The sequence below is a fragment of the Echinops telfairi genome, unplaced genomic scaffold (assembly GCF_000313985.2).
Source record: "Echinops telfairi isolate 266 unplaced genomic scaffold, ASM31398v2 ScPeMD7_11;HRSCAF=52, whole genome shotgun sequence".
NCBI classification, from domain to species: domain Eukaryota; kingdom Metazoa; phylum Chordata; class Mammalia; order Afrosoricida; family Tenrecidae; genus Echinops; species Echinops telfairi.
The window spans coordinates 38,133,583-38,145,544 of NW_022103908.1; the positions used below are offsets into that span (position 1 = coordinate 38,133,583).

The 11,962-nt window shown below is 51.1% G+C and overlaps 1 protein-coding gene across 4 annotated transcripts in view; it reads left to right on the forward strand.

Annotated features, from left to right (window-relative positions):
• Window positions 1-269: 269 nt before the first annotated feature.
• SERP2 (stress associated endoplasmic reticulum protein family member 2) overlaps window positions 270-11,962 on the forward strand; it is a 28,129-nt gene continuing 16,436 nt past the window's right edge. For 2 of the 4 annotated variants that reach the window (XR_006679802.1, XM_045287136.1), the window contains exons 1-2: window positions 474-701; window positions 6,686-6,758. Coding sequence is in view for 3 of the 4 variants with exons in the window: in XM_045287136.1 (XP_045143071.1) it covers window positions 618-701; window positions 6,686-6,758 (157 nt within the window). In the remaining variant the exon portion in view is untranslated. Of the gene's footprint in view, window positions 361-473; window positions 702-6,685; window positions 6,759-8,039; window positions 8,197-11,962 lie in introns of those variants that run through there. The other 2 variants (XM_030884738.2, XM_045287135.1) reach the window with 2 other exon arrangements.

The following is an 11,962-nucleotide window of genomic DNA, read 5'->3' on the forward strand; positions in this document are numbered from 1 at the left end:
TGTAACATACCTGGAAAGGGGTACCCCCCACCCCCTCCCCGCAAGAACACAGGCCTGTCCCGACTTGTCATTTGAGGTCCCCGCTGTGGCCTCTAGTCTAACCCTCCTCCAGGGCCACCGCTTGGTCCGGCCTGGAGCGAGGTGACCCCAGTCCATTCCCAGGCTTGGGGTGGGTCTCCGCTGAAGACCTCCAGCGCGCATCACCCCCGCCCCCAGCCGCGCACAAACGCCCGCGCGGCCCGAACCCCCAGCGGCGCGGCGTTCGGCCCCGAATTCCGCCACTGCCGGTCCCCGCTCTGCGCGCCCGCGGCCGCGGGGTGCGGGGAGGACGCGGCGGCGCCTGCCTCGGTGGCCGCGCTGGTTAGTTAGCTGGGGGGACCGGAAGGATAACGAGGAAGTAGGAGAGGGTTTCCTTCGATGAGAGATTACTTCCGTCCGGGCTCTGGCCTGTCTCCAGAGCCGGCTCGCGGGGGTCTGCTGGGGCGCGCGGGGCTCCGGCCACGCCTTGCCACCTGCAGCGGCCCGGGCGAGCGGGACGCGCCGGCCGGGCCTGGTCGGAGGGGCTGACGCGGGGATTCTTGCAGGTGGGAGAGGAACGCGTTCCGGACGCCTAAGCCATGGTGGCCAAGCAGCGGATCCGGATGGCTAATGAGAAGCACAGCAAGAACATCACCCAGAGGGGGAACGTAGCCAAAACTCTGGTAAGGCGGGGAGCGCTGGCCAGCAGGGCCAGGCGCGCCCGGTGGGGCGGGGCCGGCGGCCAGAGGCCAGCTTGGGGCCCAGCCGCTGCTCTGGCCCCCTGCCCGCCCCTCCTGCCCGGTCCCTACTCAGGCCTGAAAGCGGGTGCGGGCTCCGTGGTGTCCTCGTGGACAGAGGGCCCTGGTTGGTCGTGGCCCCTCTGGGAGTGGCTTCCTGGGGTATCTTGCAAGCGTGCTGGGAGCTCCCCTTGGGGGAGTGGGCCATCGCCCCTAGAAAGATGAAAAGCCACATGATGGCCAGACAGTGAAACCAACATCCTGACACAGAGCCCCGAAAGGTAGTAGGTGCTAGAACATTTGTTGAATGAATAAAAGGATAAGCGGAGGCCATTTGTCATCTCTCCTGTAGACACCCCACCCACACCCCCTCCATCGTTGCCCACAGACAGACATTCACCTCAATATGGTTTTCTACCCAGCCCCTTCATGCTGGACCGCCTGGCTAGGTGAAAGGGCACAGGGTGGGCAGTGAAATTCAGACCCACGTCTCCACACACACTCCCATCTCCCTCCCCTTGGAGGGCTTCACCAGTGAGGCTGCCCACCCTGGGTTGGGCTAGGTTTAAATATCGAGGGTTAATGTTGTTGGCCTGGTGGATCTGGGCCCTTCCTGCAGGTATAACCCCAGTTCTAGAAGTCAGTTTCAGGCCAGGCTGTGCCTCCAAGCTGTTGGTTAATGCTTTGTAACTAGAATTGTATGTCTACCCTGTGTCCTACACACAGGAGATTGGTGTAGCAGAGCAGTGTCCTTAACCGAAGATGGCAGGTCCGGCCTTTGAACATTCAGAGGCATGAGTGGGTGAGTTGTTGGGCGGTGTTGGTGTCCAGTCTGCCCGCAAAGGCACCTGGGATGTGTTATCCCAAACACTCAGGCTCAAGCAGGGGAGCAATTGTGAGGATGGCGTAAGACCAGACAGTGTTCTGTTGTGCATAGGGTCGCTATGGATCGCAATGGACTCTATGACATCTAACAACAACACAACAACACACTCAAATGGCTGTCCAGCTCAAAGGTCTGGCTAGTGGGGGTGAGGGGAGCTTTCTAACTTGATAAATCAGTTCTTCTTGGCCAACGAAATGGTGCTGGTCGGATTTACTGAACAACAACCAAAGTTGGACCTGCAAGGATTGTGCCAGGCTTCCTGCAAAACCAAGGGCACGTGGCAGAGGCCTCAGCATTAAACTCTGCTCAGAGCTATACACGCTCAGCTCCAGGTGTAAGCGCTCCTAAAACTCATTTGGGACTCCGACCATTTCGTTATGATTGGTTTGCCAAAATGGGAAGGTGCTATTTCAATGGAAAAGATTTCTCCTGAAAATGTAAGTCTTCCTTAGAGGGTGGCTGTGAGTTGGAATGAACTCAGTGACAGTGCGTTTGGTTTGAGATTGAATATTTGTAGAGGAGCCCTGGTGGCAGTTTAGGTTCCTTTTGGGGTTGCTAACCACAAGGTCAGTAGTTCAAAACCACCAGCCTCTCCAGGGAGAAAGATGTGGCTTTCTACTCCCCTAAAGAGTTACTTACATTCAGGGTTCTACTCTGCCCTGTAGGGGGGTCACTATGTGTCAAAATTGACTCGATGAGAGTGAGTGGGGGCTTTAATTTTTTGTTTGTTTGGGGGGGTTGTGCTCAGAGAAAAACGGTGTCCAAATTTACAATAAAAAAAAATCTTTCAATTGATATGAAACCATTGCAGACGTTGATATCCCTAAGAGATCAAATCTTGCCAGTGTGTCATCCACATAGCTGACATCTAAGGAGCCCTGGGGTACAGTAGTTACGTGCCGAATTGCTAACTGAAAGTTAGGTGACCAGAACCCACCCGAAGACTGAGTCAAAAATGACCTAGTAGCAGCAAATGTGGCCACATCGAACATCCTTAATGCAGGGGTTCTGTTTACTGAACTGTTAACATTTGTCTGACAGCAACACAAGCAACAAAAGAACTCATTGTGGGCTGTTTTAGCCACTAGACTCTGTAGACTTCAAGCCCTCCAAGGCGATTACAAAGTTTGGGCTCCAAAATATCACAAAGAAATGGAAAAATTAGGGGTGAATCTGTCTATGTGGCCAGAAAATGTAATTAGTCATTGAAAATTCCCATAGCTACACTGAAAGTATGTTCCATGTGTTAAGGGTACATTTTCTCTGACTAGGTTGTGCTCTACTCTGGGACAGGCCTTGTGAAACCGCCTGGCGCCGATGAGGGTCTTCAGCAGCCCCACTAAACTTATAGTGAGAGGTTCCCAAACCAGCCACAACGTATGTTTAGATCAGCTGGTGGGAGGGACTTTTTGTTTAACTTGCTTGTAAATAGATCAGCACCCAAATATGTGACCTGAAATTCTCTTCTAAAACAAAAGCCCATGAAACCTAAATTTCATTTTTTCCCAACAACAGGGCAAACATGATTATACACGGATAGGAGTTAATTTCCAAAGACAACTTGCACAGGGTGAAATTCAAAAAGTAGGGAGATGTAAACAGATTCCAAACGGAAACTTCGCACTCATCGTTCAGAAATAAACTGTTCTTTTAATTGTACGCAGATGCATTAGTATTTTTGTCTTGAGCTCTAGGGTAGATCACCCCTGGGTGGACAAATGGTTACACTCTTGATGACTGGCTGAAGGGTTGATGGTTTGCACACACACACACACCCCCCAACAGGCTCCTCTGTGGTCACTTTCAAAAGGTCCCAGCCATGAAAAAACACTATGGAGGGCCATTCTACTCTGAAACACACGGGGTTGCCATGAGGCAGAATTGACTGCTTATGGATTGAAATTACAATATTCCCCCAAATAGCGGAAAAATCCAAGAAACAGAGAAATTATGATATAAAGTAGTAGCTACCCAGAATTGCAGAAGAAGGGAGGTTGAATTTCAGAGTTCTGGATTCTTCTGCTAGTATCTTAACCACAGAAAAAGCCATCCTGATATTTTGAATTCTCAGGAAGTGGGAAATGCTCTGGTGGCATAGTGGGTTGAGCATTGAGCTGCTGACCGATCAAAAGGTCAGTAGTTCGAACCTGCCAGCTGCTCCCAAGGAGAAAAATGAGGCTTTCTGCTCCCGTAAAGATCGACAGTGCTACAAACCCGCAGGATCGTTCTACTCTGCCCAAAAGGGTCGCTGTGAGACAGAATCGGCTTGATGAAAGTGGGTTTGGTCACTTGCAGAATTGCTATTGCTTTGTTTGCCTTTCTCGGCAGCAGACTCCAGCTGTGAGTACTGTTCCCACTGGGGCTGTGAGGAGCATCTCTTCCAAAATAAAATAAACTCACCGAAGGCGCTCCGAAAAAGCGAGCTGGGTATTATTATCATCAGTCAGGTATTTCGAACGACGAGAGAATACTGCTTCATTGGGAGCACCACCAAGGAAGTTTTTGTGTTCAACACTCTGAATTCTGCACGCTCACAATGTGTTCTTTTCCTGCAGATGAAAAATAAGAGTTCTGTTAGATACTAGACCAATAATGAATGTGCAGACTCCTGCAGTCACTTGTTCACTTGGCTGGCGACGGAGCGAAAAGAAAGCAGGTTTTGATACAGTATTATCAGGTCGACAGCAACCAAATTGGTTTCTGGCCAACCTTGTCAAATCGATAAGAAGGTGACGCAAGAGAGTGAGGAGGCAGGTCTGTATACACCCTAGATTTAGCTCTGGCTAATGAGGATCTGCTGGAGGAATTATTTTATTTTATTTACTCTCTTCCTTTGCTTGCGTATTCAAGGAACTCACTTCGCTTACTGGAACCAGTCTTGGAACAGACATGTCCTCCATAGATTGATTTGGTTCAAAGGCTCAAAGCCTGTTGGCAAACAGGCCCAGAGGAATGGTGGTAGCGCATTCACATTTTGTCTCAGAGGCCCAGGAGGTGGGCTGGGCTAGGTTCATGCAGGTTCCCTTGTCCTTCCTGGTTCCCAGGGGACAGGGGGATTGCTCCATAGTAGAAGCTTCCCCAGGGCCCATGAACTTCACTTTGAAGTGCCACTTCCCTCTCATCCACTCTGGGTCTTGTGCTGGGGATTCCCACTGCATCTGATGCCCACTCATTTCTTGGGTGCAAGGTTTGGAGAAGCCGCTGCGTTCTGTGATCCTGCTTGGAAATCGTGGTTGTGAGAATCAGTGGGCCACACATTGGCTCTGTCCTCGACTCTTGTTCACGTGAACAAGAACGTAAAGCCTCAGTTTCTCAACCACCAAGCAGAGTCACTAATAAATTCCTGGCAGAGGTGTTGAGTGCTCAGATAATGGATGTAGGGTGCCCAGTGGAATGCCTGCCTGAAGCGCGGTGGCAGCAGCAACAGTGTCAGAGCCTGTGCACCTTCCTGGGGAACCAGAAGAATCAAGGTCAGCCCAAGGCTGATCCCGATGAGGGACACACCTCTGCCCTCCCCCACAGCACCGTCGGCTTCTCTTCTGGATTTGAGAGTCGGTGACAGTGGTCACACAAACTCAATGGGCCATACTTCAAGTTGAGTAGTTTAGGAAGCAAGAGAGCACAACTTAGGATCAGAATCAATAAGACTACATTCAGGATCAAGGTCAGGAAGCATATAAGAAGTGGCCATTTTCGGGAGTGGGGAGCAGGGAAGGAGGGGAAAAATGAGGACCTGATGCCAGGGGCTTAAGTGGAGAGCAAATGTTTTCAGAATGATGAGGGCAATGAATGTACAAATGTGCTTTACAAAATTGATGTATGTATGGATTTTGATAAGAGTTGTATGAGCCCCTAATAAAACGATTTTTAAAAAAAGGAAAAAAAGTATCAACTGGAAAAAAAAAAAGTGGCCATTTTCTTCATGCACAAGAACTCCCCCATCTCCTCTCAACCTCCGGAGGAGAGAACCTCTCAGTCCCCTCAAGCATGGTTCCTCTCAGAACCCTGGGGACAGGCTCTTCTGGATCCTCTCAGGGTGGGCTCTGCTCAGCCCCTTCAGGGCAAAGCGTCCCTTCTGGGCCTGCCAGTGTTACAGCCCATGACCCACATCACAGGTTCCCTACCTCCACTCTCTGCTGCGCTCTGCTTTCTGCCTTCTGCTGCTTCCCGCTGCTTTCTAGCCGAAGACCTCCGTGGGGTTGGCTACTTATATGGACAGCTCCTATCACTGTCCAGGCAGGGCCCCTCCCAGCAGGAGGTCACACACCGACCAAAACTGACGCTTCATCTGCAGTCTGTCAACTGAGGTACAGACCAATCACAAGACAGGCTGCAGTCCGACCCAGGTAGACAGAATCAAACCAGGTTGTTTACAGCTTCTCCTGGAAAAGCCAACCAACCTGGCCAACGTTAAAAAGAAAAACAAACCAACCACTGGGGTACAAAACTAGGTAACTCCTTGGGGTTTAGGAGCAAATTCTCTCAAGCTGTTGTTTCTCTGAACTCAGGCAAAGGGCCATATAAAACCGCACCTCCCCGCACGGGCACAAAGCCTGCTTTCAGCAAATGGAAGCAATTACCATTCATGATGTTTTTGGCTCCAAAAGCGCCGTATATGTATTTAGACTCCATCTGTCCCTGAATCTCAGACCGCCAGGTTCAGCGAGTTTAACCGAAACCAAACCCGTTGCTGTGACATCAGTGCTGACTCAGGCCGACCCCCGGGTCTTCCAGAGCAGAGCTGCTCTTAGGAGAGAAGCAGACTGCTGGCCCTGTCCCCCACCGCAGTCCTCAGTGGGCCCAAACGCCCAAGCTTCAGGCTAGTGGGAAAACGCAAACCGCTCCCTGAGTTGCAGGTGTGTTCATGAAACCGTTGGTGGATGTTCACAAACCTGTCACAGTCCTCTCATTGGCTTTGTTTATCTCTCTGCCCCACTAACGCCACTGAGGGTGGCGACCGCGTCTGATGCCCAGTGTGTAGCAGGATGCAGTCCATGTTTCTGGGATGAATGAAGGCAATCTGCTGTTTCCCACTCTCTTTTAGAGGCCGCAAGAGGAGAAGTACCCCGTCGGACCGTGGCTGCTGGCGCTGTTTGTCTTTGTTGTCTGCGGCTCAGGTATGGGTTGTCCGCGGCACTTAGCGCTCATGTTCTCTGACACATGTTTTATTCACAAGGTAAATGGATGAAAAACATTGCAGTCTGTGATTCCAGTTAATCACTGCCTTAAGCCTTAATCTTAATGGGTTTGATTTAGTTTCTCTTCCAGCAGACCAAATATGGGTACAAACAGAATTGCTCTACTATCAAATCGTAATCATAAAGTGATTAAGTTGAGTGATTAAATTGGCCATATAGGCTTCCAAGTTCAGTTCAGTCTTTCTGCAGAAACCCAGCCTTCCAAAGGCATTTGGAACAGAACATGGAACACCTGTCTGCTAGAGATAACTGAGCATGACACCCGGGCTCCTGGAACGGGGGAGTTCAGAGAGCTTTGCTTGTGTGCGCGCGTGTGCTCTCTCTCTCTCTCTCTCTCTCTCTCTCTCTCTCTCTCTCTCTCTCACACACACACACACACACACACACACACACACACACACGACTAAATGTGTCGTGAAATGGTTTCTCGTGGAACTTTGTCACGTGAAGCTGTGGCGTGGTTCCTGGTCCCTTTGCTTTGTGGCGGGTCTTTGCTGAACTGGTGAGTAGAGGCCACGTCCAACCCTGGAGCTGGCCTTCGGGAACCCATTCTCCTGTCACCTGCGCTGTTGCTGGCTGAGGCCAGGAGAGGGGAGGCTCTGGGAAGCCTCGTGGTGAGAGAAGCCTTGCTAAAGATGGCCAGGTGCCTCTTGTCGCAAAGCCGAGGGAGCACCAGCTCCTAGGACAGCGGTTCTCAACCTCTGGGTCGCGACCCCTTAGGGGGTTGAACGACCCTTTCACAGAGATCGCCCAATTCAAAACAGTAGCAAAATGACAGGGATGAAGTAGCAATGAAAATAATTTTATGGTCGGGGGTCACCACCACATGAGGCACTGTATGAAGGGGCCGCGGCATTCGGAAGGTTGAGAAGCACTGGCCTAGGAGGCAGGAGAGTGCATTGCACTGGGCAACTGGCTTGAGGCTCAGGTATTTTAAGATGATTGGCGTCCCAACATGAGAAAATCTCTGGGTCAGAGAAGCAAACGAGGAAAAACCTGCACCCTTGTCTCCACAGCTGTGTTTTAAAAAAATATCTCTGGCCCAATATCTCATCATTCTTTTGAGCAGCCTCTATGTGACCAATCCCCAAAATGGGGTACTCGCTTTCCCAAAAAGCCTATTTTTGTATCGCTCACATTCTATGAGAGACTTCTCCCCTCTGTGTGAACTACACTGTGCTATCTTGGTTCTGCTCCCAGAAGTTCAAGTTTGGCCTCCTCGAACGATGCAGAATGAGCTCACTCTCCTCAGAACACCCTGCGCCTTCAGAAATTCCAAGGATGGAAGCCTAGTGGTCCCTTCTGCAACCTAAACGTCCCTAGTTCTCTCGGCCTGGCCTCCTGAGCTGTGGCTCAGCACCCCTCTTTTGGATCCACTCGCGGACTCCCCAGAGCGTTCCAGCGCCAACTCCTGGTGAGCCTGTGTGAGTCGGAGCACGATGGTGCTCCGTGGGGTTCTCAATGGCTTGTCTTCTGGAAGAGAACCAGGTCTTTCTTCCAAGGTGCTTCTGTGTGGCCTCAAAGTCCCAGCTTTTTAGTGGGAGCCAGGTGTGTTAACCCTTTGCACCACCATGGGACTCCCCGACGAAGGACGGCAGATGTTGGTCTAGAAGTGATGGGACCAGAAGAGGAACCACCCTTGAATTCACCCCTCAGCTTCCATCAACACCCGCCAGGCTCACAGTTACCTTCACAGCCAACCGCAGGGCACCCTTCTTCCCCGCACTCCCTGCGAGCCTCAAAATGCATCCACATGCGCTCTCACCCAAACTTGTCTCTTACCCCCGCCACATCCTATCTTCTTTTATGTGAGGCCCTGGTCAGCGTTTGGATCCACCCACCTGCTTATTTACCTTTTCCACCCCACTAGGGAAGCCGCGTCTATTTTCCATGAAATCGGCAGAGTCTCACACAGTATTGAACATAGGGTGAAGGCTCAATAAATATGGATGGATGGGTGAGGGGTTAGGTGGATAAATCAGTGGATGGGGCTAGATATTCCCCATTCTATAGCTATGTTTAATACCTAACAAAATTTATGATTATGTCTATTAAAACCTTGTTGTATTAGTTGTTAGGTATCTTTACACAGAGTGACCATAAAGTTTTGAAGCATAAATGAACATGAGTCATAAATGGCTTGCTGGTACTCCACTACAAGACACAATTAGGACAATGAGAATTTGAGACAGATTCAATGAGTTATCTTCATTAGCTGTGGATAGTCCGAACTGTAGCAGCTGCATAAATGTAGATTATACAGCAATCCCGTCATATTCTGGGATGTGTTACCCGAGATGACCTGTGTAGAGGACTGAGAGACCGACAAGGCCCGGGCCTTTGGTATGGCGAAGAGGATCCATCTCTAAAGAGCTATCCAGGATTGCAGACTGTATGTCCAGCCTGTAGATTGTTAGCTCTGGAGCCTTTTGTCTTATCTTTCCTCCCATTTTTGAAGTCTCTGGATGTATATTTTCCTCCAGGTCGCTGACAGAAGTGTAGACTTCAACAACCCCCCAAACCCCAGTTAGAAACACTCCCTCCTCGGAATGACTTTGAAGCTGTCAGCAAATCTCACTCCTGCTGTGGCTGTTCTGGAGAGTCCTCTTGGTGTCCGATGAGGGGCTGGGTTTAAGAGATGCAAACCCTCTCAGGAGCTCATGACAGAGCTCTGTGGCACTGTTGGGTAAAGCATTCGACTTCTAACCCAAAAGTTAGTGGTTCAAACCCAGCAGCTGCTCCAAGGAAGGCCGCTGAGGCTACCTGCTCCCCTAAAGATTTACAGCCTCAGAACCCGGCAGAGGGCTGCTTGCAGTGGGAATGGACTAGATGGTGCTGGGTTTGGTTGGGGGGGGTCAGGAGCTTGCAGAGGCATCAGGGAAGCCTGACAAGGGAGCTGTCGCCCGGGGAAGCTGTGATAGAGGAGTATGCAAGCTGCTGGGCCAGCTCTGATAAGGGCCTTACAATCATACTGGGCAGTAGAAAGGGGCTATTTGAAGGGCAAGCCACCAGATGAGGGGTGTGAGGAAGAGAAAACCCTTTTCAACTGAGGACACTTGATCCGCAAAGGCAGGGACGCCAGAGGTAGCCTGGTGCGCTCCAGCACATAAGTCGTTGGGGATGGCTGAAGGCCAGACACAGGGGCCCAGCAACCCAGAAGGCAGACAGCCTGGCAGTCACGGACCTGACAGAACTAACCGTCTGTCCTTGTTCCGTGCGTCTTCAAGATACTGCCTGCCCTACCCAGTCCACCCCTTTGAGGAGCCTGCGGGGGGCAGGGCTTCTTTTCTCCAACGCATGCTAACTCCCAATAGCCACTTCATCCTTTCCAGGGGCTTACAGACCACATATTCGATGTTCTGGCCTAAGATCTTGCCAGCTTTGTTGGCCTACCCAACAGAAATGACCCACTCCACCCAGCTCACCACTCCCGGGTTGGGTCAGTTGCTAACAACAGTCTATGGGAACCACTCCCCACTGTTCCCCCGGTGTCTTGGGGTTGCACACTTGTGGCCTTGTCACCTCATTGATAGGTGTGTCCGGCCCCCACCCCACCCCTCACTTGCCAGTGTGTCCTGTGGTGGTTCATGTTTGCTGCGGTGCGCGGAGCTGTGCCACAGGCTTTGAAATAAACCGGCAGGGGCCAAGGTGGACAGGTGTCAGTGGAGCTTCCAGACTAAGACAGAGTAGGAAGAAAGGGCTGGCGACTGGCCCGTGGAAACCATAGGAATAGCAACCGAAGGTTGTCATCAGCATCAGCCACAATGCCAAAGCTGGCTTTGCACCCGGCAGTCCTCGGATGCATGTTACTGAAGGTTTAATTGGAAGCTGGTGTGACAGGAACTTCTAGCAATCACAGGTTCATCCTGGGTCCTGGGATGTGGTGGGCAAGTGATAGAAGGATACACTTACCATGTCCCACAGCCACTGCACCACGCCCACCTCCTGGCGTGTCCAGGGCAGTTTGCCTAGTGTCTTTGGCAATCTCCTTAGCGCCAAGCCCCTGTCTGGAAAGGACAGACATAAAATGAATGGGAGCGGTCTCCCCTCCTCAGCCTCGACTAACATGCTGCCGTGATCCCTAAGAAAGGGCCTGGTCCCTTTTTGAATCAGAACTGAAAAGAATCACCACTCCCCACCACACCCCGCCCCCCCTTCCCACTCTGCTCGCTGGCTCCCTCGCCAACTTTAGCCTGTTTTACAAGTCTCCGTTCAGGAGCCTTCTCACAGAAACGTGTCGCGCTTCCCAGTTTGTCCTCGGTTACGTGCCCTCCCCTCGATCTTTGTCCTCATCCTTGTCTAAATGGGACGTGTCACGGGAAGCACAGCCGGGTTTCAGATCTGCCTGTGCCCCCACCCCCTCTGGGCTTGGGCGCCATTTGTTTCCTCCTGAAGGGCCCACACTTTTTCTGAAGGCTCTTCACTCTGCACGCTCCGGATGTAGGCTCCTACTGATCTTTCCCTCCACGTGTTTGTCTGGTCTCTCTGTTTATGCATCTCATTTCCTCCAGTCTAGCCAATGGACCAAAGGAGCCCTGGGTCGCAGTGAGTTACGCCCTGGACTGCAAACGGCAAGGTCAGCAGTTCCAAACCACCCTCCGCTCTGCAGGAGAAAGAGCAGGGTTTCTACACCCAGAAAGAGTTACAGTGGCTTTTGGATCCACTGGCCAGCAACTCTGCATTGCCTAGTGAGCCTGCCTTCCTGTGGGCCGTGGGGTGGTCGAAGGCCCTCACCACTGCTCTGTCTTGCTCCTGCGTTAGCTTTCTAGCCCAGAGTGAGAACATCCATCCCATCACATCACTGTGTTCACTGCGTCTACACTCGCTGAACATCCCATGGAGTTCCAGGAAGGTTTTCTGACTTTTTTTTTTTTTTTTTTTTGAGTGAAGAATTTTAAAACTTTATTTTCTTTTTGGCACTTGGTAAGCCATTTAGGATATAGATGATTTTATGTGAATATCTTTTTTTTTCTTTTTTAACATTTTATTAGGGGCTCATACAACTGTTATCCCAGTCCATACACACATCAACTGTGTAAAGCGCATTTGTACATCGTTTCTCAAAACATTTTCTCTCCATTTAAACCCCCGACATTAGGTCCTCAATTTTCCCCTCCCTCCCC